We start from the raw sequence: 27,367 nt of genomic DNA, 5'->3' as shown, positions 1-27,367 counted from the left end.
TTGTGCACTATTTTCTTTCAACTGTTGCATAACTGCTATATTGCTCACTTGCCAGCTACAGCTAAGTCAGTTCAGTTTCAGTAATAAACCAGGTAAGTCCATCTATTAAATTCAACAAATCTTTCCTTGATTTTTATGATAGCAACATTTTCAGGGTCCCTATTTTTACATAGCAGTATTACATATTGCTATCTTTGAGATATATGCTATAATGTCAATAACAGTGAATGCATTCTCATCCTCAAATCCTGCCAACTGTTCAGCTTTTTGCGTAAAGCAAAAGTTCTCCAATCAAAAAGCATCAGCCCATATCTTGTACATATTGAACAATGACGTTAATATCATGCCATCAGGCACAGGCTTGTTCAAGCGTATAAGCACAACAACGTGGCATTGCATCAGATAGATGCGGGTAAAATTGATAGTTCATTGTGTTCATTCTTGCCTCGTGTGTTTCGAACAGTGCAAGTGATATAGCAAGGGTGAGTAACTACTGTAGCTTATACCAGATTTGCTCTGTCTGATCTAAATTCACTCGTGTACCTTAGCAAGTCTCTTTTTGTATAGGAATTGGTTATCTATGGCAATGACAGTAAACTCATAACGCACACAAAAGGTAGTAGTTATTCATAGATTTACCATTCATGGAGATTCATAGATTTACCAATCATAGATTTTCCCACGATATGATTTACCTATCTAATCGAGTAAAAATTAAAATCTCAAAAAAACTAACATTTTTTAAGCATAGAAGCTGGCAACTTCTATACATAGTTTTGGCCTGCATGTGATAATTACTTGCAGGGTCATCAATTTAATATATGTGTTTTAATAGATTTCGACATTACCCTTGACTGGGATTTTTTATTTAGTATCAAACAATTAAAATAAGATTAATTGAATCACAAGTATATATTAGATAACTGTGACAGGATAACATAAACGGCTGAGTGTAGTGACAGCATACTATGTTGATATAAGATGTCGAAATGGCCATGGTTACTCGGAGAGTATTTATAATTTGTGCCAAAGATCATAACACATTCACGGACAGCATTCGACTGTTTCCTTGATTACAGATGGCTCCAAAAGATCAGAGTGACACTGTTCCTCCTCTCTGCGAGGAAGACATCGGGCCTCAAATAGAATGGGTTCCTGAAGAGGTAGAAGCAAGGCCGGACCCTGTGCAGACCCGCATCGTGTGGCGCAACGTGGTGATATTTTCTATCCTACATCTTGCCTGTGTCTACGGACTGTTTTTGATACCGTCTGCCAAACCCCTCACTTGGCTCTTTAGTAAGTCTACAATCATCTCTTCATAATGTCTACTCTAATCATCTGGCTTTAACAAGTGAGATGAATTCTATGGTTCACCTCTCACGGGTATAGCCTTGGTCGCTGAGCCATCATAATATCGATATACCGGTATGTAGTCAACCACTGCTTTATCCACTCAAGCGCTGCTTTATCCACTCAAGCGCTGCTTTATCCACTCAAGCGTTAGCCTAATTATTCACAATATCTTACCCTAATCGACGGATCGTTATATTGACGCTGCGCTTAAAAGCTAACAGCCTTAGCTAACCCTTGCTACAAAATCATGCTTAGTAACACTTTATATAGCAAAGCAAATGAATGTTTTCAAACATTCATAGTGACAATTAATTGTTCCTCATCCCTATAACTCTACCTTTGTGTCTTTACTCCCTATATGGCTGTGACAACCTTCAATTAAAACACAATGGTTGTTTTATAATGATATACTGTAAAGCAACTATAATTATAAATTATCATAAATGTATGATCATAAATTTATTTTACATGTCAACAAAAATGAGAAGATTGAAATCATGAATTATTGAGTGAGTTGAACAGACGCGTTTTGGTAATCTAGTAGTATTGTGGAGGAGTCGGGATAGTGAATTGAAGGTTGTAACAGTAAGTTTATAAACTGAAACATATGGCAGTGGTGGTAGTATGTTGTCGTCATGGAATAGAAAACGATGTTTGTCATATGTGTGGAAGGATAAATACCTATATTATGGGCATAGTTTAGGGAGAATTTTGAAACCTTCAACACAAATGCCGAAATGAGCAAGTTTGGGATAAGGCAGTAGGTTCAAAGAATTTGTGATGTGATTGGTGGTAGTTTGGTGAGCTGGAATACAGAAATACAGAAAACTTAGTATAGATACTAATTAGCATTCAATTTTAAGCGCATGTACACTAATACCCGAGTCAGTTTACATAAAAGGTATATGAAAACATGACCAAATGTGTTCATCTCGTTTTATATTTGTATCGAGCCTTTTACAACTATAAGGTGTCTTTGGATTTCTTACATTTGATGATTTGCGGTTGGGTGTTCTGAAGTACTTCAAATATCCAAACACTATTTCTCACTATTTTAAGAGAATTTTGGTAGCGGTTTTCTTATTTGCAATATATGATGGATGGTACATAATAACTGCGTCGCTGTAAGTGGGTCCGTTGACGGTCAGTAAGAGCATGCATGGTAGGGCATCAGTAAAATCTGTAGCTTGAGTGTTTTTGAGCATTCAATGCTTTTGGCTACAATAACCAAATGCATTGTTTATGCTAAAATTATTTTATTGTATTCATTCATGAATCATCTGTGGAATAATTACCATGATAGTCAGATATCATTTCCAGTGGTGTATAAAGGATAACTCAAGTTTACGAACACTCTAACCTCATTCCATAATCGATATTCTGTTGATATTTTGTCACCCATACTTCTATAAGGTAGGCAAAGGGAAACTGTTAGCCCCCTAATCTTATTTTGAGTACTATCTTATCTTACACTAACAATAACATGTTTTCTATTCATTAATGCAAGTCTGCAGATAATAATAATAATCCTTGCTCCTACTGCATATTCTTATCACATTAAATATGATTTTCTAGACTATGTGATGTTTCTGGTGGCGGCGGTGAGTGTAACTGCTGGAGCCCACCGCCTCTGGAGTCACAGGTCCTATAAGGCTAAGCTGCCACTGAGGATAATGCTCATGCTATTCAACTTTGCTGCTGGTCAGGTGAGTCCAAGTCTAGGTACTAAGTCTAAAGACTTAGCAGGTGCTTTGAATGAGTTTACTCTTTTTTATTCTAGTCTTCAGTATTGGCAAACATTTGCATAGAAATTTGGTGATGCAAATAATTTATATTGAGTTGTTCTCTTGATAAAATTCTATTTACTACTGCGTATCTCTGAGTGATTTCTGAATGTAGCTTGGTTGTTTTATCACGATTCTGTGAAAAAAGTTGAATCTAATTTAAAGCCCGTGTTTGTAAATATATAGCCCAGATTTTAATACTCAACATTTCCTCGCAAAAATAAATACTTTTTATTTTCATTACCAGTCTTTTGAGTAACATATTCATGTAAGTGAACCAGATTAGGCAATATATCTTTATGGTTTATATGTAAATGAAATCTTGCATATCCAATGCTTTTTGTAATTGCACAACAACAAAAATCTCTAATTTTCCAAAAAAGTCTCTCTTGGTGGTATTAAATCAACTTTGTTGGTCATAATATCAACTTTGTTGATCATGCATCAACTTTGTTGGTCATAATATCAACTTTGTTGATCATGCATCAACTTTGATGGTCACACGGAGACTGTTTACAATAGACACGCTACAAATGAACTAGCCATGAGGCGAGCACGGTTTCAAGGCTGAACAGTTCTCTTATAATTATGAGCAGTCACGTGAAAAGATCTTAAGATTAACTCTTCCGATCAGCCCATGTGTCTCAAGTTGACACTGGTGTACAAAATATAAGCTGTATACATTAGCTACTGAATTTGTAGTGATATCCTACCACTAGGATATCTGAAACATTTGGTTCGTATGGTCTCGCAGAAACAAAGCTTGCGCTATATCAAAGTTGTAACAGGACAGTCGACATCGCTCAGTGTAGCTAGCAAGTATTGATACTTGGCTACAGGCCAGCTAACATAGCTGTAAACGTGTTGGTAACAATAATATAATCAGTCTGATCCGACTACTGGCAATAGTACACGTTTCACACTTTGCTCTTGTGGATAAGTAATCACCACGTGTGAATGAATCGATGCGAACTTTGGTCATAGATAGTTATTCACAAGATGTTTTCTTAATTTGACGCTAGCACTTTGATCCTAATGGACAGTTTATATTGTAAGTCAGACCTTGAACGGCAGACTTTGAGCTACTTAATCCATTTGACAGTATCAACTGTTTGTGCCAAAATACTGAGTGATCAGTAGGAAAAAATTATAGAAATTTATTGCCTATCTCGAGGCAACCATGAATTTTCATTGATCCAAGCCTAGTACTATCTTGTAAAAAAGAGTTTATCTGTGGAGATAATTTCTAAGCAGCCTAAACAGCTCTGCTGCCAGTTATAATATTATAATCTAGTGATCAGGAACCACTAATATTAGATCTAATGCTACTAATAACATTACTAGCGACAATAACAACTCTACTAGTACTGTTACTGATGAGAAGCTAGAAAGTCTAGTTTGTTTATCTAAGAGAGACTAGTAAACTATTCAACTACCTGCCTCTCAGGTAGTTGATAAATGTAGATAGAGAAATGTAGTAAACCAGACAGTATGTACAGTCATTTTGTGCTTACTTTTAAATACAAGTTATACTCAACAGCCTGATCAATAGACAGAAATCTGACCCTGCATGGAAATATGTAGAAAACATCAATCCTTGGGTTTAGAGAATTTTGAGGTCTATGCCCTTTTCGATATCTCCTAATGCCATAAGGCTGGTTCACACTACAGTATATCGTGTATTTTAGCGTTGATGCCCCAATACTTCGAAGATTGTCGATGATAATGATGTTCACACTATCACAAACCCATCATTAGCGTTTGCATCAGGAAATACTCTGTTACATAATGTTCTCATTTGTATTTTTAAATTTTTGTGAAGAAACCTCTTTGTTTGCGCCTGCTGGAATCAAATACCAGTCCCGCAGCGACTATCATAAACGGACATAAATAAGACACGCTATCCACGACCGCGAATTACCATCACCGAAATGATTCATATTTGAAAGGCAGTCGTCGATGCTTGGTGAAATATCGAGAAAGTTTGACAGCTGCAAACTTTCTCGGCGTGTCTGTGTTGCTTCATCGATGCCATAGGTGTACGGTTCACATAATCGACGATGAATGCCGAACGGAGAACACTGACATACGCGGTATAGTGTGAGCCAGCCTTTAAAGGCACTAATTGTGCATCTGTTTAATAATGACATTGAATGGCAATATAAGAAGTTAGAGATGCACTGGGTTGAGTTACAAAAAGTTGAACTCAATTCGCTATTGAACTTCTTCAAAATTTGTTTCCCCAATTAAATTGAAGTGCCTGATTTGTTAGGTGTCTGTTACGTACCTGACCAACCGAGCTAGGGTTCAATTCCCAGAATAGCTACTAGTTGTGACAGGAAAGACATCCTACCGCTATCGCTTTTTGCCAAATCAACTAATACAGGAAACCTCCTAACTAATGCTTGGCAAAACAACTGTTTTATTTTTCTGAGTGAAGTGCATTCTTGACATGTGTCAACAGGTGTGTATTACTACTAATATAGAGCTACTTCCTCAAGTACAAAGATTACTCAATCCTCCATTGCCATGAGCCTCTTTTGGCACACCTTTTCTTCAAGGCACCCATCACAAAATCATGTGGATCTGCATGTTATGGATCTGTTCAGAGATCAGTCTAGTATCTAGTATTTAGACAAGAAAGCTATAATCACGTAGCAGCTAGGATATAATTCAACTCGTTGCTATGTGTCATGTAGAACCATCTGATAGAGTGGTGCCGGGATCATAGAGTGCATCACAAGTACAGCGAGACTACAGCGGACCCCCATAATGCAAAGCGAGGCTTCTTCTTTGCCCACGTTGGGTGGCTTCTATGCAAAAAGCATCCTGATGTCATCAGAAAAGGAAAGCAACTTGACTTCTCCGACCTCTATGGTGACCCTGTGCTCAGGTTCCAATGCAGGTGAGTGTTCTCAGACTGCTATGGGACTCTGTGTTTAGGCTCCAATGCAGGTGAGTGTTCTCAGACCTTTATGGGACCCTGTGTTCAGGTTCTAATGCAGTTGAGTGTTCTCAGACCTCTATGAGACCCTGTGCTCAGGTTCCAATGCAGGTGAGTGTTCTCAGACCTTCTTTGAAAACTCATTATTTCATAGAAACCCTCCAGTTAAAATGTTTAAGGCCAATAGATGAGACGGAACATATGAGCCAAAGTCAAATGTGTGAGGCAGCATGCATACAACATATCTTCTTTGATAGTCATTTTACAACTACAGTAATACTTCAACTTACGAGTGCTCCAACGTACGAGAAACTTGAGATACGAGCCAGCTTTTAAGCAAGTTTTAGCACTAACATACGAGCCATATTTGAGATACGAGCACGTGAGTCAGTTGCCAAGTATGCCGGAGGTGTTTTATGACAACAGCATTAATCTGTATTTTTCAACTGCACAGGTTATACTTTTGTACCGTGTTTTTGTGCACGCTTTTCAGTGCAGAATTATGTGAATTAAAAGTTCTGTGCGTAGACCGAAAGTTTGCCAGTAAAATGAAAAACAATGCAAAGAAAAAGAACGCAATTTTCCGTTTAATATCAAATGATAACAATTGATATTAAACGGAAAATTATTGAAAAATATGCGAAATGTGTATGCATGATTGAGCTAGCTCAGCAATATGACAGAAATACATCCACAATTATCAAACAGAAGGATTATATTCAGGGCATTTAGCTCGCAAAAGTACTAACAGTAGTTTCTAAACGGCGCGGCGATCTTCACCACCGCTGATGGAGAGATCGCTCAGGCATTGGATATAAGATAAATAAGTGGCCGGTGACAGCGTAACTGAAACGACGCTACTTGAAAAGGCCGTTGCTATCTATCAAAACTATAAAAATAGACAATTGGACAAGTTGGCTAGTGGTCGTGCATTAAACCTTTGTGACGACACCTGTGTTCGTCCTAATCGCGACATGTTGAAAGGGCGACAAAGGCAAACGTCCTTAGATAGGTTCATCTTAAAACGGCCGGCTAGTCGTGAAAGCGAAACAAAGGAAAAATTAGCTAACTAGCGAGAAACTTCAAACTATGAACGCCGAAGAAATTTTAATTACGTTAAGTTAAAAATGAAAGTTTGCTTTTAGATTTGCTTCTAAGTTTGTCTTTTAAGACTTTGATAAAATCCAAATTTATCAAAGTCAACTGTTATAATGAAGGATAACTTATATATCTCTCTCTGGCAAATGCTAGCGTTAGCTGCTATTGTATATATTTAATTTTACATTTTAATTTAACACATTTCCTTGCATTATTTTTTATTTGTTGCTTTTTGAAAGCAAGTGGTAAGTTAGGACAATAATCAACATGTTCTTTCTGTTACAATATCTTGTTTTGAGTGTTTTATTTGCATTTTACAGAGTAGGGAAACCAATAAATATATATTTAATTGTTCTATATATAAATAAATTGCACCAACATGCGAGTAAATTGACATACGAGCTCAGTCTCGGAACGCATTAAGCTCGTAAGTTGAAGTATGACTGTATTAGTTTTGCTAGTTTCATGTATCCTTGCTTACAGGGTCTACATACCAATGACGATATTAATGATATTCGTCATGCCTACTGTTCTACCCTGGCTTCTATGGAATGAGAGTCTTTGGGTGGCCTACTTTTTAGCGATCACCAGATATATCCTGACACTGAATGCCACCTGGTTGGTAAACAGTGCAGCACACATGTGGGGTAAGACATTTTCTACAACCTGTAAAGAACTTCTTGTAGGTATCTTACAAAGCCTGATGGCATTCGCTATAGGTAGCAGGTGGATGCATCAAGCTTTAAAGTAAGAGCTGGCATTCAAAATGTTCTGCTTTTTTCATTGTGTGATGACAGAGTCCCCTAAAGCTGCCCGAGTGATGATAGCATAAGTCAGTTTACACAGTTTTTGTGAGATTGAACTAGCTTGTGTACACGTAATAGTCTAACCAGAAAATTTACCAAATCAAAGCCATCTTTTTAAAGGATACTGTATTTTTACTTAAATGGAAACAAAATGAAATCAGTTAGGATTAAAGATGAACTTAATAAAATTTTAGTAGATTATATCAGAAAGTATCTGTATTTTTTATAGTCTGCAATTTTTTTTGATGTTTGAAGTGATCTGACAGCCAGGATATTTTTAGATTAAAATCGACAAAACTTGGTCTCGGTCTTAAATCAAACGAAAGTGGTCTGACGTCTATAGCTGCGAAATGCCATGAGAATAAAGACACATCATGCTGCATCTTCAACGCAATAGCTGATATCAATAACGAGAGAGAGAGAGGCAGCTGAGCAACTAGTGACATCATTGTGGCACATATTTGTCTTCTGAGCATTTTAACCGCTATTAAGTTTTGTCAATTTTCATCTTGAAACATCCTGGCAGTTAAATCACCTCAAACATCAAAAACCAACGGAGTTTGTAAAAAATACCGATACTTTTTATTAAAATCTACTTAAACTTTGTGCAAGCTCGTAGCTTCATAGTGTTTCACAGTGTTTCACAGTGTTTCACAGGCCTGCAAGCCCGTAGCTTCATAGTGTTTCATAGTGTTTCACAGGCCTGCTTGCTCTGACAAGCCCGTAGCTTCATAGTGTTTCATAGTGTTTCATAGTGTTTCACAGTGTTTCACAGTGTTTCACAGGCCTGCAAGTCCGTAGCTTCATAGTGTTTCATAGTGTTTCACAGGCCTGCTTGCTCTGACAAGCCCGTAGCTTCATAGTGTTTCATAGTGTTTCACAGTGTTTCACAGTGTTTCACAGGCCTGCAAGCCCGTAGCTTCATAGTGTTTCATAGTGTTTCACAGGCCTGCTTGCTCTGACAAGCTGTCTTTGTTCTCAGTCTGCCTAAGAGCTCCTTGGTCTAATTACGAGAGAAGCGGATGAGTCACCCTCTACTCCTTGAGACTGGAGTTTACGATTGACTAGTACAGTACATTGTTTTATTGGGTTGCAGGTATGAGGCCGTACGACAAGCATATAAGTCCAGCAGAGAATGTACTAGTGACTATAGGAGCCATAGGTGAAGGTTTCCATAACTATCATCATACATTTCCTAATGACTACGCGACCAGTGAATTTGGCTCTCGACTAAATTTTACGACCATCTTTATCAACCTGATGGCCAAGATAGGCTGGGCATATGACCTGAAGACTATGTCTAAGGAAGTGATCGAGGCTCGCAAGCGTCGAACAGGATGTTTAAGTAGCGAATCCAAACCTACTAGACCACTTCAAACAATGGCAAATTCAAATGCTAAGCAGCTGTAATTGCTTATGCATTGACAACATATTAAGGGTTGTGCCCTCTTGTTTGTCAACTGAATATTTTGTAGTTGCGTCATAATTATGATTTTAGGTTTGCGTGACCATGTTTGTTTTATGTTAAGAATTTACATCCATGAAATTAACAAACTAAAAGTTGTCCAATTGCATATGAAAGCTCAACTACAAATATATGATTCAGTTCAATATTCAAATTCAATTCAAATATGATTCAATTTATTGTTAGTAAACTTAGATAGATCATGCGAAAACTAAAACCCAACTCACTGTCAGTCAAAATGAAAACTTTACAAGTATACTCCCTCATAAACATTTTTAATGTCAAAATATTTTAAAACATAATTTGAACAAGTACCCAATAAATTTTAAAGCTGGAATATTATCTTAAATTACAAAGTATTATCATGATTGATAGCTTGTCCCTGCCTTAAATCCATTAGCGTACTGAGGTTTGTTCATTAGAGGTACTCCATTTTATGTTGCTCAATTGCCACTAAGGCTTCCTATTTGTGAGAAGCTTACCACTGAATAGTTTTTCAACTGGAGCCTGTTAAAACAGATACACAGGAATACAATTAAATAGAAGTTGTGTGCTCTTGCCTCAAACTTGAGCTATCCCTTTGCTTTCTGTTAGCACCCCAAATTGCACAAGTAATGAGTATAGTATTGTTGCTTGAAGCTATTTTTATGCAGCATGCTTACATATGATTTGATATTTATTAAGACTTGACGCAAGAGACTTGTCCGGAAAGAAAGGTTTCAAAGAATTCCCATATGAAACAACTTATCAACAAACATAATAAATGGAGCAGCAGTGGTCCAGTGGCTCGTGCGCCGGTATATAACCAGTGTAGGTCAGTGGTTCAAATCACAGAAGGACCATTAGTGATTTTAGGAAAAGCATCCAGCCACAATTTCATGCGCAGATTGGTACAGTAAATTTAGTTGAAGGATATATCTGGTTCAGAATAAAGTGCCATTTAACAGAGATTGAGTAACTCTTAATAATAAAGTCTAATTAAAAATTACACTAAATAAATGCTCAATGCTTTTTTTTAAATCTTAAATGTCATACCTTTTTTATTATATGGCTACTAGCAACTGTAAACTGACAAGTGTTAAATGCAAATTTTTGAACTCGCAGTTCCAAATACTAACGAAACCGGATAACACTTTACTATCAGGCTAGGTAAAACTCTCTACCACTGCATCAAAATAAAGATTTGTTTAACTTTAGTATTTAATTGTTATAAAAGTCTTGAGCATTATAGTAAGTCTGGCAACAAGTTCAGATGTATTCGAACTACTGAATAAGAAAACAGAAAGTAGGAAATAATGTCTATAATTATAAAAATAATTATAGAACTAAAGCACGCTGTTTGGTTAAACCAAGTGTCAATATGTAGGACATTTATCGGCAAGATCATATGACATCAGCTGATTATAACCAGTACATACTGTTTATCAACAAAGTTAATCAAGTAGCATACGAAACAATACCTTGCATATTATTAGTTGTAGGCAGCATATTTTCAATCTACACTCATATTTTCAGGCATATGTATTACAAAGCATCATGACTGTGAAAGTGTACAAAGTATCATGCCATTTATCGCATGAGGTTTATCGCTATGAGGTAAACCAAATAAATTCTATGAAATGTTGAAGACACCAGCTTTACCATCAGATCTTCAAGTTTTTACTCTAGATGCCATGTTGGCGGAAGTTATTTACTCTTGTAGAGCTTCATAAAAAGCCTCTGCTACTGATATTCTATGACAAGTTATAATAGTAAGATTCATTATAAAAGTGCATTTAGGTTTAAGGCTATAAATCCTGAGTAATGGTCTGTCCTGCAATCCTTAATAACAGTGTCTTTCTTACCGGTAGTACCAGGTATCCATCAACAGAAAGCTTTGCATTTCATCATTCTTCAGGACCTAACGCTACTTTTCAGGGCTGCTAACATTTTATTAATTAATTAACTGTCATTTAGCTTTTGCTAGAAAAGTTCTTCATAATCATTTGCTAGTAAGTTTCCGTAATACTAATATCAGTGCATTATAGCAGTTATTGTAGCATTATTGCACAAGTCTAAGCGTTAGCAACACTTATATGATAATACTTTTATTATTAATAAGCCAGGTCACACTGTATTACATTTGCATAAAACCTTTTATTTGTATATGGTGTCGGTTGCTACGGGTTTTTGATCACAAAATATATGTTTTGTATCCATATCAGATCATATCATAATTATTTTATCTACAGAAAAAATATTTCTTTTCCCAAAGTTGCTACAAAGACGATTTGGTCGCAAAAGAAAATTTAAAATGTTTTCCATTGCTAAGAATCATGCTGTATTTTAATTGATTACGCTGTGTATGCTCCTCGTACTGGATTTCTACTGATTGTTCTGAAATGAGATGAGAAAGGTGAGGTATCATTCAATAGTTTTACGATTTGTACGGTTTATTAAGAACCCAACAACTATAGGTAAAGTGTCGAATATTTTAGCAGAAGGTCACATAAAGATCTTGTTTTTAATATTCTATTTGCGAAGTTCTACCCATTCAGTATCTTTCAAATTAGTTAGAATGCACAAGACAATAAAAACAAGTTAGAGAAGGGTAGTAGTACCAAAGCAAGTTATTTTAAAATCTTGCCTCATCTATTACTTCCTTAACTAGACTGCATATAGATGCCTTTTTCAGCTTAGATTTAGTCCATAAGTCTAGTCCATAGCGGTACGTACTGCTGCAAGCCGACTACTAGAAATAGGTTAACTTTAAATTTTCTCATCTGAAGCTTGGATTGATCTTTTACCATGAAACTCATAAATGCTGTGTTACTACTACTAGTACCCAGGCAGTCTATAATAACTATATGTTCAATTATTCTGAAATCCCAGTGACTGGTCAAAATCCCAGTGGGTGGTCAAAATTCCAGTAGGTGGTCAAAATCCCAGTGGGTGGTCAAAATTCCAGTGGGTGGTCAAAATCCCAGTGGGCGGTCGAAATCCCAGTCGGTGGTCAAACTCTCATTGGGAGCTTGAAATCCCAATGGGTTGTCGATTGACGCAGTTTTTAGTGTGTCAGCCTACCATGCTGGAAGTCGTGAGTCCAATTCCAGTATCTTGCAATCTTTTTCTCAACCTCCAACCTCGACTTCAGGCAGACGGACTTTACCATAGTAAAGGTTGCTCTGAACAATTTTGAACTCGCCCTATGTTTGACACTAAGCATATCATTAGCATAGGCTGTAGTTCTATTTGTTTAGAAGCCATTTTATCTATGGATTACATAAGATTCTGTGAATGTTTCAGCTTCACGCTTCATCAAATGTTTCAAATGAATGTCATCAAATGAAGCTGAGAATATTTAGAGTGTTAAGGGTTTGATCATAGAACCAAACCAATCAAATCTGGCGCAAGAGCTACTCAGGACCAATCAAATCCTATGAAAGATTGACTCCGGCATTACCACTAATTGTTAATTAAAGAAACTTGAGTAGGCCCTAAAGTCATCCAAAGGTTGTGTGTACCTTCAATTGCAATTCTTAGATATGGCACTGACGAGCAGCACCCGTATTTGTGTTGATGCTATGATTTTATCATATCGTGAAGACATAACGAAGGATGAAGAAGTTGCCGCTTCCAAGCCAACTAAACGGGCCTGGACAAAAAAGGAGAAGATTATTTTACCGGTGTGCCTAATCTCACAGTTCTTATCCAATGTCATAGCTTCTTTACCGGCGCCTTTTCTCCCGAGCTTGGTAAGTAAAAATTCAGTATGTTTAGGTCAAGTAGCTTTTACATTGGTTGTTCACATTTCTGTTCAGCTGTTTTATTTTATTTAAATCCAACTAACAAAATTTCAGTTTATGTATGACAAAAACAAATCACATTACCTTCCTTGTTTTTCTATGGATATGAAGCAAACTTTGAACCTGGCCAAATAACTATCATTAGCTATAATATAAAACGAAAAAACTTGCTTCAGGAAAAGTAATTGTTGTGTCGGTAGATTGGTGCACAGAGGCTATACCATACATTTTCACAGGAAACTCAAAACCAGGATACGTGAGAATAAGAGAAATCACCTTTACATGTACTTTTACACCTTTACCAACATGTACATGTAGTATGAACTGCGCAAGCAGAAGTGTCCGGACAGCCATGGTAAAGATCATGCAAAGTGCAGCCCTATATCACTGCTGCAAATTTTACGAATTGGCTCAAGCTATATTTGATCAGCCACTGTACAATCATGTTTTGTATGGCAGGATGAGAGCCACAACTTTGGGTCAAATGTAACAGGATGGATTATTGGCCTTCTTTCTCTTACGCAGCTCATCGTATGCCCTATTTTTGGGAAAGTGGTAAGTAAATGCTTTTAGGCTTTGAAATGATTCTGACTAGTGAAATAAATTGTTTTTCTAATTTTTCTACCAGAAGTATGCCAGAAATATGCCACAAATTGTGGTACCCTTTGGAGCCATTTGTGAAAGAGAGATATGAATATTGGACTAGAATAACAAAATGAATGTTAAATTGGACATTTTTTCTTTGTGACATGTTAAAAGTAGTTAAAAGTATTCCATTTTCGTTTAGCACTTTACTGTTTAATTAGGTTTTATCATAAGACTGAAAGATTTCTATGAATATTTGAGGTCAGTGTAGCTATATTGTACTTATATTGTAGCTATATTGTAGTTACATTGTACTTATCCTGTAGTTATATTGTAGCTATATTGTAATTATATTATAGCTAAATGTATTAACACAATATGTAGGCTAATGGAATGGGATTTTCAGACACTCATGGGCAATTTAATTAAGCATCAGTCATACCAGACGTGGTGTGATTATGTAATGCCTCAACTGCCCAGCAACTGCTGTAGCTGGCAGTTGCTGGGCAGTTGCTGGGCTGTTACCACTAATTGTTCTGAGCCATGATCTTTTCGCTGGGCTTTCTGCTCATGACAATGTAGATTGACCAATAGCAAGCTGACACTTTGCTTCAGACTAGAAATATTTTGTTTTAATTAGTTGTAGTACCTTTATCTTGTGCGCAGCTCACTTGATCACAAGCTATGACCTGTGAGCAGCTACTGACAATTATCAACATAAACTGATATAAATCTTCAACAACAGATTACTACAGAACTCTAAACTCAACTGAACTAACTGTTATTATTGATATAAATCTCTAAGTTTGTGTGTCTGTAAATCGGTGTGTCCAGCTATAGCTATTAACATATTGGAATGAAAAGTTCGCATCGGAATGGATTTCAACTCATGAATATTGCATGTTTGTAAACTAATCATCTAATCATGAGTCCATGAAAGTTCTTACAATTCTATAGTTCGTACTATATACTGTATACCCTTTTCATGAGTTCAGGAGTGGCGGTCAAATATAGGCGGCAGTCAATTAGAGGTGGCGTTCAAATAGAGGTGTTGTTCAATTAGAGGTTTTAGGGTATATCGTGCAGCTTTAGGTTATATGTGTACATTTGGTAGTTCTAGTAAATAAAATAGTTTAAAAGAAAGTTATAATAAGACTAGCTGTGCTACCCAGCCTTGCCCAGTTTTTAGTACTCAGTAATCGGCCTTGCCCAGTACCCGGTATTTGCATTTACTTGGGGTTGCCCAAGCTGATTTTTAATACTCGGGTGTTGCCCAGGTATTAAAAATCAGCTTATCAACAATGAGAGGTAATGAGTGTTGCCTGCCACTTGCTATTAGCCTGGCACACTACCAATGGATAATTTGACTACACCTACTAATAAGACCTACCTTTTCTTTACCTTACATTACCTTGTTATAAAATTTCTTAACCTTAACGTTGCTATAACCATACATCGTGACGTAGAGCGGTAGCGTATTTGCTCCCATATAGCGACATATATCGCCTAATGACTACATCAAGCTCGTGTGACTGAATTGGTAGGGCATTGGACAGGGGCAATGGAGGGTCTGAGATCAAATCTTTTGCAATACGGATTTTTTATTTCAAGATTTTAATAGCTATAACTCGAACTATACACATACTCACATACATACACACAAACTGAGAAATATACACGTATATAGATAGAAGCAAGCCAACTTAGGAAATTACAACAAAATATCCCATTTTCAAGAGTTGAATCCTTTACCATAGTCATAATCTCTCTATTCATAACATTGGATGGCTCTGCTTGAACAATGCGCCAAAACTGTGTGCATGCGTGCGTTTACTCTATATTTGGCACAGTTTTAATTACTAATATACTGAAATATATTTAATCACAATTAAGGTATATAAGCTGTGTTGCTAACAAATGCAATGGCTTTCTTGGCGGGATAAACACGAATTTAAAACAGGAAGACCTTGGACATTCTATTCTTAGTCAAACCATTGACTCATCTAAAATTTCACTGCTTCTGGCTAATAATGCTGAGCAATTATGTCGCAAAACCATTTACAAAATTAGTTTTTATAAGCTTCGGATTTAAATTTTAAAATTGAAACAGGAGATTCTAGTAATAGAAGAGCTAGCAGTTTTTCCCAGAGTAGTCGTGAGAAGAATCAGTATATTATCAGTACAATTTGTGCTGAAAGTGGTAATACCCACTGAATTATTACAATTCATAGCTGACATTGAGTAGAGCAGTGCAAGCCGTGCTACGGCCAGTAATACAGACTCTAAGAAGAAGGCCAGTAAAAAAATCTGACAGCAAGCTGTGAGTGTAACTGTGCAGCGTATGCTAAAGGCAATAGCGCAAACTCAAGTTACCGCATGAGATAGCGGACTGCGGGTATATCAGCACTTTGGTTAAGTTGCCTGGGCCAACACAGATAATCCGATTCAGTTGAATGAAGATTTCTATAGAAACATACCAGTACTACTCTTACTGTAACTAACTTACTCAGGGTACAAAAATAGCCATTTATATAAGCGAGTCTATGTATATAAGTCTGTTTTGCTACAATTACAATAAAAGATGATTCGGTAATGGTACAATTAATACGAACTGAGAAAACTATATAAAAATATCGAATATGTAGAGTTAGCAATAACAATTCGTGCATAAAAGTGTGTGTATAAAAAGGTTACTGTTCCAGCAGAAGCTATCCATCAAAACTTTGAATACAACGATACTGGTACCTCTTGACACTGGTACAAATGTAAAAATAAGATATCATACTGTTTTTGTCTGACGAATGGAGAGATAATGTCGAGGCTCCTCTCACGGAGACAATATGATTGTCTTCGTGAGAAGAATTGGCATTGACCTCAGATATAGTAATTGAACCTTATGAAAAATATTTCTTAACAGGGGCATCGTAACGCGTGGCCACATTGGTAAAATAATCAGCGTGTGCTATAGCTGGAGTGACACAGATCCACATACTCACATACTTTGAGAAATATCTTTATAGATATATAGATTAAAAGCAAACTCAGCAATTAATAGGTTAAGATCAATATTAAAAAATTCTAGGTTAACAATAGAGTTATTTTTAGAACAAAAACTATTATTTACAGCAAATAAAACATTCTAGAAAATCTGATCATAGCGGTGAATTGTTTAATGCAGCGACCTTTTTGCGCTTTTTTTGCCATGGCCTTGTATCACCTTAAAATAATGTTAGTAACTTGAAAATACTTTTAGGCAGCATAATCTGAAACAAAATCTCACCTTGAAATTCTGAGATTTTTGCTGACAAACCACTAATATTTTTTTAAATCTCAAATCCTATACTACTTGAAGTATACATGCTAAAGGAAATTTATCACTCATCCTATGATGTCGTGTGAAGGGTGTATACGTAAATGAAGGTTTTATTTGGAACATTAATGTATCTGACCTTTTGTACAAAAATTTAAAATAAATAATAGACGTCAAATATTAGAGGATCAGATGCCATACAAATAAATATATCAGCCAAACAGATTTCATACAAATAAATATATCAGCCAATCAGGCGCTGAATTAATACGCTACGCTCACTGATTGATAGGATTTTGCCAACGTTTTTTGGTTTATTCTCTAAAGGGTTATTTATAAACCTGAGTTCATTGAAGCTAAGTATTTTCGTGTTCAATAAACAATCATCAAATGATTATGATGTTATCTTTGATGATAATCATACATTGAAGAATGCTTAATTATTGTTTCGTTACACAGTGAAAACTTGTGTACATGTATTTGATAAATTGTCGTTAAACCTTGTTGAAAAAATACAATAGTTAACCGCCAACGTTCATTGGTTATGGGCTGCTTACTGCAGCAAGTAAATAATTTTTTACTTCCTTCAACCTGGTTGTTTACAACAACATATTCAGGAAGGCATCAATGCTACGGTGAATGGCCACAACGCTTAAGTTAAGCTTATTTGCCTTTGAGGCAGGTGTTATTTTTGTCCTGCCAGGTGTTGTACTTGCCCTGCCAGGTGTTTTACTTGTCCTGCCAGGTGCTTTACTTGTCTTGCCAGGTGTTGTACTTGTCCTGCCAGGGGTTGTACTGTTCTGCCAGGGAGTCTACTAGTGCTGAGCACAATAAATAAAACTCGGTTGAACTCGCAGGTTTATCTTCTCTCGAGTCTCGGTTAATAGAACATTTGAGTATTTCGATCTTGCGGGTTCAAGCTTTGACTTGCGGGTTCGGGTTTTGGTACACGAATCCGTCGCGTAGAGTGGATAAAAACTCGATCTATTGCCCCCGTGCTCTAAGCGCTGTTTAATAACCCGCCTGTTCACCCTGCGAGCACGAATATCGGTCGGTAGGTAATAGTAAAAATAATAAATAAATTGAATAGAATTATAAGTACATTGTAAACTTTAAGATATGTCTAATGTTTGGAAATTTTAGACATAAAACTCATATCAACAAACCCAATATCTAAAAAACCCGTTGGCCAAGAAGTACTCGGGCCCAGCCCTAGTGTCTACCCAACCTCCTCACCTTCATAAAAGCTGGACTCACTGACTTAGCCGCTAGTGGCGCAACTAAAAAATAGGTTGTCCTGATACAAAAAGGTTGCTATGGCATCACCCATGCTAGTGAACGTTCTATTACAACATTTGCAAAGAAGTATATAAGCAGACGCTGAAGTCTATGTAGGTCTATGTAAGTCTATGTAGGTCTATGTAGGATAATTAGCTAGCTTTCTAACGCTGGCTACAGCCAGAGGCATAGTTGAGCAGTTTAGAGATTTCTATGATTATCCTTGAATAAATGTTGGAAAGTTAATAAAGTTAGAATAAACGATAGAGCTTTTCTGTTGCGGCTTGTTTACTAAGATAGAAAAAAAATTAGACAAGGCTTCTGAAGTTCACATACGTGGTGTCCTGTGCACAATTCTTTTGCTATTTCAAAAGACTTTACATAAGAGCTCTATGACAAAGGCTTTAGCTTTTATGGCAAAAATACTGAATATGATACAGCCGAACATTTTTCAGCAAAAATTAATCCTATGTGAAAAAGTTAATCATTTGCAAGATGTACTCGCCATACACTTTGTACTAAACTAGCTATGCTACCCGGAGTTGCCCGTGTTATAGAAAAGTCTTTGGACAGAAAATGGATTTGTATTAACATATAACAACATTTGCCATTATAACTTTTAAACTACATATCATGAGAAAAGTGTTTTGTCTTATAAACAATGAGAAGTAGTGAAAGTTGCTAGCTATTAACCTGCGCGCTATTAGCCAGTACGTTTAATAATGTGAGCGAACAGCTTCTCGCGACATTATGCTATGACCCACGTCGTACGCAAAGCCGTTTGGTATTTGCATTCATATAATGACTTATATTGGCAGGCTAGCAGTTCGATTTCTGTAGTCTAGTGAGTCGGGCGCAAGACTGGTGAATGGCAGGGTCTGAGATCAAATCTTCTACGGTACAGAATCTTCATTTCAAGATTTTAAGATCTCTATCTATTGCTGGATAATCAAACCTAAGAATACACATATGGTGACCAACTTTGGAAAATATATAGATTTAGTTGTATTGTTAAATAAAAACACAATGTTTCTGTGAGCTCATGAAAATGTATATTTGGGACATGTCTTTATATTGCTCCGGTGTTCTTGTGTAGCTGAAAACTTTTATGGTTTCCAATAAGTGAGGGTGCAAAATATGGGCAAACCCTCAATAATGTAGTGAGATGTTAGAATATGTGAATGTTACGTAAGAGTACATCTAAAGATATTTGTTTAAAAAAATCAGATTTCTATAGACTTACACTTTACTGTAAGGCTGACTCCATATTGTTTTACTATTTTCAGGCGTCCTATGTACCCCTAAAAACATTACTCATCTTTGGATTAGCTGTTACTGGAAGCTTCACAATAGCATTTGGGATGCTCGAGTACCTTCCCCTTCCAGACGCATCAGATGAAACTGTAGACTATTTGTATCTTTGTCTAGAAATCCTGTTGAGAATCTTTCAGTCTATTGGAGCTAGCGCTATTATTGTCAGCGCCATGACTTACCTGACTGTAACATTTACAGGCAACACCACAACAGTGCTTGTAAGTATACTTCCATCTGAACTGCTTTGTACAAGACACACTGTCATATTATGTGTAACTAGTACGCTCCGCAAACCCGTGCACTGTGAGAGATCGTCAGGAGTAAACACTACGTGCATAATTAACTTTTTCGCTACAAATTTATTTCTTTACTGGAACATAGTTAACGTATTCTATAAACCTATTACATGGCACGTATAAACCATCATAACTTTCTAATTACGTGGTCTATAAAAAACATTTTAATACAAATTAACCACCATAAAATTATTAATCACGTGATGCCAAATACACCATAGATGCGTTGTAGAATAAGAGCAAACACTTTTCGGTTATTGTCAAAAAGAGTGAGCTCGCCTGAGTCGGACAATCTATCAATATTATTACAGTTTACGGCAGTATTATTACTATTATATTACTGATGAACATGAATAATAACTCTCAGTAGTGCGATTCTTCATGTTTTCGTGATGTCATTCTATGAGTGCGAGACTCTGAATTATCATGATCGGCCATTTTTGTAGACAACTTTTACAGTTGAAAACACGTATGGATGACACTTGTTCACTATAATTTACGGCAACACTGAACAATTTTTTTCTAGAAAATATAATATAAACTATGTATAAACCGATATAAACGCGAAATAACACCAAAATACTATTCAATAATGTAAAGTGAACGAGAATGACAACTGTTTGTCTACAAATATTGCGGCGTCTCCACAAAAAAGTGCATATGCAGACAAATTGATGACGTCAAAAGATGAAGGATTGTTCAATAAAAATTACCCAAAGTTCATAAATCTAAAATTCGAAAGAATTCGTAGCTGCAGCGCGTTTAGGTTGACCGGTCATTGCTAACAATGAATTACAATAAAGAATAAAAGCTTTTGCAAAGTGAAATTATGCTCAGGATGAGTTAGCATATTTTCTATTGGCTCAACACACGCAGATAATTGCTTCTTTTTGTTTAAGTACATTTACGATAGGCTAATTTATTAATTATTCAGTAATTAGAATTTATTTGTATGAAGCTTGCTAAAGCCGCATCATGTGGCTCGTGGCCATGCGCATACGCTTTTCCTAGTCATATTACGCGGCTCGACTCTTGGCAGCGAAAGAGTTAATGTATGAAACAGGAAGGCACCTGAATGGTGTGATGGTAGCACGCCTGCTTTTGAATCTTGTCCCCGAGCTCAATTCTGGTATGTGGGAATGTTTTTTCTAATGCTATCAGAGTGCCTTCGGACGGACACTGTTCATATTAGAGTACTAGATAAATGCCTGGCATTGCCCAGGTAGTAAAAATTAATGCATATGTGTTTATATATATATACTGTATATATAAAACTATATATATAGTTTATACATAGTTTATATATAGTTTATATATACTTTATATATATTTTATATATTGTAGTTTATATATAGTTTATATATAGTTTATATACAGTTTATATATTACAGTTTATATATAGTATATATATAGTTTATATATACTTTATATATAGTTTATATATAGTTTATATATAGTTTATATACAGTTTATATATTATAGTATATATATAGTTTATATATAGTTTGGCTAAAGTCTATATATTATAGTTTATATATAGTATATATATAGTTTATATATAGTTTATATATTATAGTTTATATATAGTTCATATATAGTTTATATATAGTTTATATATAGTTTATATATAATTAATATATAGTTTATATATAGTTTATATATAGTTTTTATTTAATTGATATATAGTTTATATATTATAGTTTATATATAGTTTATATATAGTTTATATATAGTTTTTATATAGTTTTTATTTAATTGATATATAGTTTATATATTATAGTTTATATATAGTTTATATATAGTTTATATATAGTTTATATATTATAGTTTATATATAGTTTATATATAGTTTATATACATATGAACCTCAATGTTTGTGTCATTCATCTGTCCAGTTATAGTAATAAACTTTTAGCCATGGAAATACACGGCTAAAATAAAGAAGAGGAAGAAGGTTGCGGCTTACTAGAAGCAGAGGGCTCAATATTAAAATAGAGCATTTATATAAAATGTAAACTTGAAGTTTCATGGTTGATGCCATCTATCAGGTAAAACTGGACTGGTAACAGCCATGACGTAGCAAATAATTTTAAATGTTAATGTAGTAAATAGTTTTTAAAGTTAACAGTTTTTAATACATTATATTTATAGATAGATTATATTAAACTTTGTGATATTGCTCTGTACTAAACCATGCCTGTACCGTTGTACCATAGCTGTACCACACCATATTCTGCCATACCATACTGCGCTTTATAATGCTTTGTCATATCATCGAGTGTCATATTTATCACGACTGGATAATTTCAAACAAAGCCTAATATGGTAATCATTCAGCAGTGATTGCTTGTAACAAAGTTTTCTTTGTTTTTTTAAGTTAATCAACTATTAGTAAATATATATTTATACTAACTATAAAAATATTTATCTCTAACAGCCTATAATAAGAATCGTCTTTTGTAGGGCTATGGTCAAACAGCAGTTGGCCTCGGATATTTGGCAGGCCCAGCAGTCGGAAGTGGACTTTTTAAGGTAGATAATAAACACAAAAGCTTCAACATTTTTATTATTTATTGTATATTTTTATATAATATTTATAAACATTTATGTATTTGTGTTACATTTTATTTGAAAAACAGACCAGGATTTTGGTATCTCACTCCTAATTCTCTCATTGAGAATGGTCCATTCCAATTTGGAGTTGCCTTCTCTAACAATTTTTTGATCAGCAACAGTAACAAGGTTCATTCAATAGTCTTACTCTGAGCGCTGGTCTCAGACTGGGTGCAATGATAGCTGCCTACTACATCAATCTATCACTATCAGTTATGAATGTTGTAACTGAACAATATCGTTCTATATCATCTGTGCAGTGCCTCTGTGGTACAACAGCTGAGCTGCTGGTAAAAATATTAACAGAGAAAGATCAAAGGTAACAGGTACCATTATTCTACAATTGAAAAATGGCATCTACTACATTTCATTTGAGAACAAACTGGCTAGTAATATAAAACCTCCACCATAAAACATACCTTCTTTTAACAAATGATGAGATATGTTTGTTTTAGATGTGCTTCAGCTAATTTAGCACATCAGCTAATTCAGTAACGGTGCATCTTAGGTCGGTACAACGTGCATACAACGTGCATACAACGCATGCGCAACGGACATACAAGGCACTTGCAACGCACAAACATTGTGGATACAACGCCGACACAAGTAATTAACAACGCATGTGTCACAACAATATGAATATATCAATATCAGTATGAATGTGTTAATACATTCATATTATTAATAATATTAATGTGTAATAATAATAATAATAGTAGCAATAATATTATATTGTTATTCAATATTCTAATTATATTTATAGTCTATTAATAAAACAAGTCTAAAACATTACACAAAGTATTCCATTTTTTTTCTATTGACCGTAGTATGTGCATTGTGATGAGAGTGTGTGCCCGTTGGACCAACAATGTTTGTGCGTTGCAGGTGCCTTGTATGTCCGTTGCACATGCATTGTATGCACGTTGTACCGACCTAAGATCCACTGTTACTGATAATTCTCTTCATAATGTAAAGCATAGGCTACAATCCATGAGAGGATAATTCTAATGTTATAAGATACTATCTTTGATAGTTGCTACTGTTAATCTTTGTAACCCTAGCATGTGGTAATGAGTCTTTTTTCTATGTATCAACTCCACAACTCTTTGTTAGTCATCAGCAAGTTGAAGGTCAGATATAGCTTTCTAGGCTATGAGCAAATAATTCCCCTTATGGTTTGGAAGCATATACTGAACTGAAAACTTATTGTATGTGTGTCAAGCAGCAATCAGTACTATGTCAAACAATAACAAAAGTATTATTAAAGTAATGACATTATTTTTTTATAACTTTTTTGTGCACATGCAGCTAGATTGTGGCATGAATTTGTTGTAAACAGATGAGGTTTATTATTGTCTTCACTCCCTTATCTAATTGCCGATTTAATGTGTTTTTTTAGCTTGGAGGATTCTCTGCTATATTTGTCACCATTGGAGGGATCATGCTAGTGGTAGCAGTTATTGGCTGTTTTATTCTACCAGATGGTGAGTTTGGATTATAATATGGCTGATTGTGGTTACGATCTGCCCAATATAGATTTCTGATTTATAATATGGCTAATTATGGTTACGATCTGCCCAATATAGATTTCTGATTTATAATATGGCTAATTATGGCTACGATCTGCCCAATATAGATTTCTGGATTATAATATGGCTGATTATGGTTACGATCGGCCCAATATAGATTTCTGGATTATAATATGGCTGATTATGGTTACGATCTGCCCAATATAGATTTATGGACTATAATATGGCTAATTATGGTTACGATCTGTCCAATATAGATTTCTGGATTATAATATGGCTGATTATGGTTACGATCTGCCCAATATAGATTTCTGGATTATAATATGGCTGATTATGGTTACGATCTGCCCAATATAGATTTATGGACTATAATATGGCTAATTATGGTTACGATCTGTCCAATATAGATTTCTGATTTATAATATGGCTAATTATGTTTACGATCTGCCCAATATAGATTTCTGGATTAAATACTGGCCATGCAAACAACCTGTTTTAGCAGTTTGAATAATTTTCCTTAATAAACAAATTTATGTTTGACAGTTAGAAGTCAATATAGTGAATAGTTAGGAAACATTTCATTTGTTCGAGCAAACGATGTGTTCACTTCAACCCTGCACAAACAATTTGTTGAAAATCAGACATTCATCAAGACATAGTGGTTTAATAGTCGAAATGATTGTAAAGTAGCTTCCACATGTTGAGTGTTCTCTATTCTATTTTATTTCTTAATTTATCAATATTCATTAATCTCTTATTGTACCTTTGTTAATGTTACGTTAGTAAGGTCATGTTAGTCACAGACTACATCATAGCATTGTATTTAATAGTAAGAATAGAACATTCAGTCTTATGCAAGACAACAATGATAATTGTTCAATTTTTATGATGTATAATAATTATATTATACATCATAAACTAATGATTTTAATTTTCAACTATTTCAATTTTATTATGTATTATAACTAAATGTTTTAGTTATAATACATCATATAAATTGAAAAGGGAAATATATAGATACATTTGGGAACGGCTAAGATCTTGAGGTGAGTTCTCAAACTCACAAGTCTCCGGTAGGGAACCCAAGCTTAAGTAGGCATTACCATCTCACTTGGGTTAAAGGGGTGAGGTGTGTTTCCATGCTTCGAATGGGTTTGGAGTTGCTTGTTCTCAAAAAATTCACACCCTACCGTTTCCACGATTCGGAGTCGCACGGCATTCATAAATAGACACATCCAAAATTTATGATGTATCCCTCAAAACAAAAGCTGTTAAAAGTAGACTCAGATTTCTCACAGTGAATGCCTTTGCACAAATTTAACGAAACGAAATGGCATCAAAGCATTCGAATTTTATCGCTTCTATGGTTCGAAGTGGAAGCAACTCCAAACCCATTTGAAGCATGTAAACACAGTGTATATCAATCATACAATGTTTGCTAATTAAACCTAAAACTGATTTTAAAGAGTGTAATCATTGTGTGAGAGCCATAGTCACTAACTAGCATCACAGATGTGTAATCATTGTGTGAGAGCCATAGTCACTAACTAGCATCACAGATGTGTAATCATTGTGTGAGAGCCATAGTCACTAACTAGCATCACAGATGTGTAATCATTGTGTGAGAGCCATAGTCACTAACTAGCATCACAGATGTGTAATCATTGTGTGAGAGCCATAGTCACTAACTAGCATCACAGATGTGTAATCATTGTGTGAGAGCCATAGTCACTAACTAGCATCACAGATGTGTAATCATTGTGTGAGAGCCATAGTCACTAACTAGCATCACAGATGTGTAATCATTGTGTGAGAGCCATAGTCACTAACTAGCATCACAGATGTGTAATCATTGTGTGAGAGCCATAGTCACTAACTAGCATCACAGATGTGTAATCATTGTGTGAGAGCCATAGTCACTAACTAGCATCACAGATGTGTAATCATTGTGTGAGAGCCATAGTCACTAACTAGCATCACAGATGTGTAATCATTGTGTGAGAGCCATAGTCACTAACTAGCATCACAGATGTGTAATCATTGTGTGAGAGCCATAGTCACTAACTAGCATCACAGATGTGTAATCATTGTGTGAGAGCCATAGTCACTAACTAGCATCACAGATGTGTAATCATTGTGTGAGAGCCATAGTCACTAACTAGCATCACAGATGTGTAATCATTGTGTGAGAGCCATAGTCACTAACTAGCATCACAGATGTGTAATCATTGTGTGAGAGCCATAGTCACTAACTAGCATCACAGATGTGTAATCATTGTGTGAGAGCCATAGTCACTAACTAGCATCACAGATGTGTAATCATTGTGTGAGAGCCATAGTCACTAACTAGCATCACAGATGTGTAATCATTGTGTGAGAGCCATAGTCACTAACTAGCATCACAGTTGTGTAATCATTGTGTGAGAGCCATAGTCACTAACTAGCATCACATATGTGTAATCGTTGTGTGAGAGCCATAGTCACTAACTAGCATCATAGATGTGTAATCATTGTGTGAGAGCCATAGTCACTAACTAGCATCACAGATGCGTAATCATTGTGTGAGAGCCATAGTCACTAACTAGCATCACAGATGTGTAATCATTGTCTGAGAGCCATAGTCACTAACTAGCATCACAGATGTGTAATCATTGTGTGAGAGCTGTAGCGAATCCCCTGGTTCGTAGCTATATTGTCACATACGGGTGATGAGGCATAGTGTATATTCTATTAAAAGTTTATTATATATGCTTTTCAACACCGTGAAACTACAATAAAATAATAACTCGATTGTCGATAAAGGTTATTGAAAGTATGCTAATTATACAGGTAGTCATCTGCAAAGCCATTTAGAAACATAAAATAAAACACATAAAATGAAAGATATAATATTTACCTTAATAACACATCCAGGAGATTACTAAATAGTATGTGATTCTCCTTCTGTTTAACTCTTGATTATATGTGTATGCGATAGATATTGGTGTAATGATGAAACTTAATACAGATAGAAGAAAGTATCAGCATCAAAAAATGAGGCTTAAAAACTACATGTTGTTGACTCAAAGGCTGATAAAACAATGACACCTAATCAAACGTATGGCACTGTGGCAAGTCAGACAGACCACACAAGATCATTAGACCACCCAAGATCAACAGATCAACTGGCATTCGCTCTGGGCAGGAACAGTGAATCACACAGGGTGA

General features: G+C 35.5%; 1 protein-coding gene across 2 annotated transcripts; it reads left to right on the top strand.

Annotated features, from left to right (window-relative positions):
* The first annotated feature begins 72 nt into the window (after window positions 1-72).
* Window positions 73-9,609, top strand: LOC137395231 (stearoyl-CoA desaturase 5-like). Of its 2 annotated transcripts, none has more exons than XM_068082079.1 (6): window positions 73-92; window positions 1,080-1,296; window positions 2,929-3,059; window positions 5,837-6,042; window positions 7,663-7,826; window positions 9,082-9,609. In XM_068082079.1, the coding sequence occupies exons 2-6, from the start codon at window positions 1,080-1,082 to the stop codon at window positions 9,393-9,395; spliced, it is 1,032 nt and encodes a 343-aa protein (XP_067938180.1). In that variant the 5' UTR covers window positions 73-92; the 3' UTR covers window positions 9,396-9,609. The 2 variants fall into 2 exon arrangements, with proteins under 2 accessions (XP_067938180.1, XP_067938179.1); XM_068082078.1 differs by lacking the exon at window positions 73-92 and adding an exon at window positions 367-482.
* Window positions 9,610-27,367: the final 17,758 nt, after the last annotated feature.

This window comes from Watersipora subatra, chromosome 4 (assembly GCF_963576615.1).
Source record: "Watersipora subatra chromosome 4, tzWatSuba1.1, whole genome shotgun sequence".
Lineage (NCBI taxonomy): Eukaryota > Metazoa > Bryozoa > Gymnolaemata > Cheilostomatida > Watersiporidae > Watersipora > Watersipora subatra.
Note: the sequence above shows the minus strand (reverse complement) of the source record. Positions and strands in the feature narration are given on the sequence as shown.

What these genes read in the sequence shown, in the direction of transcription:
- LOC137395231 (XM_068082079.1), top strand. Translation starts at nt 1,080, where the DNA reads ATGGCTCCAAAAGATCAGAGTGACACTGTTCCTCCTCTCTGCGAGGAA. An exon ending in GTGCTCAGGTTCCAATGCAG is followed by an intron (nt 6,043 to 7,662) that starts GTGAGTGTTCTC and finishes CCTTGCTTACAG; the next exon opens with GGTCTACATACCAATGACGA. An exon ending in CAGTGCAGCACACATGTGGG is followed by an intron (nt 7,827 to 9,081) that starts GTAAGACATTTT and finishes ATTGGGTTGCAG; the next exon opens with GTATGAGGCCGTACGACAAG.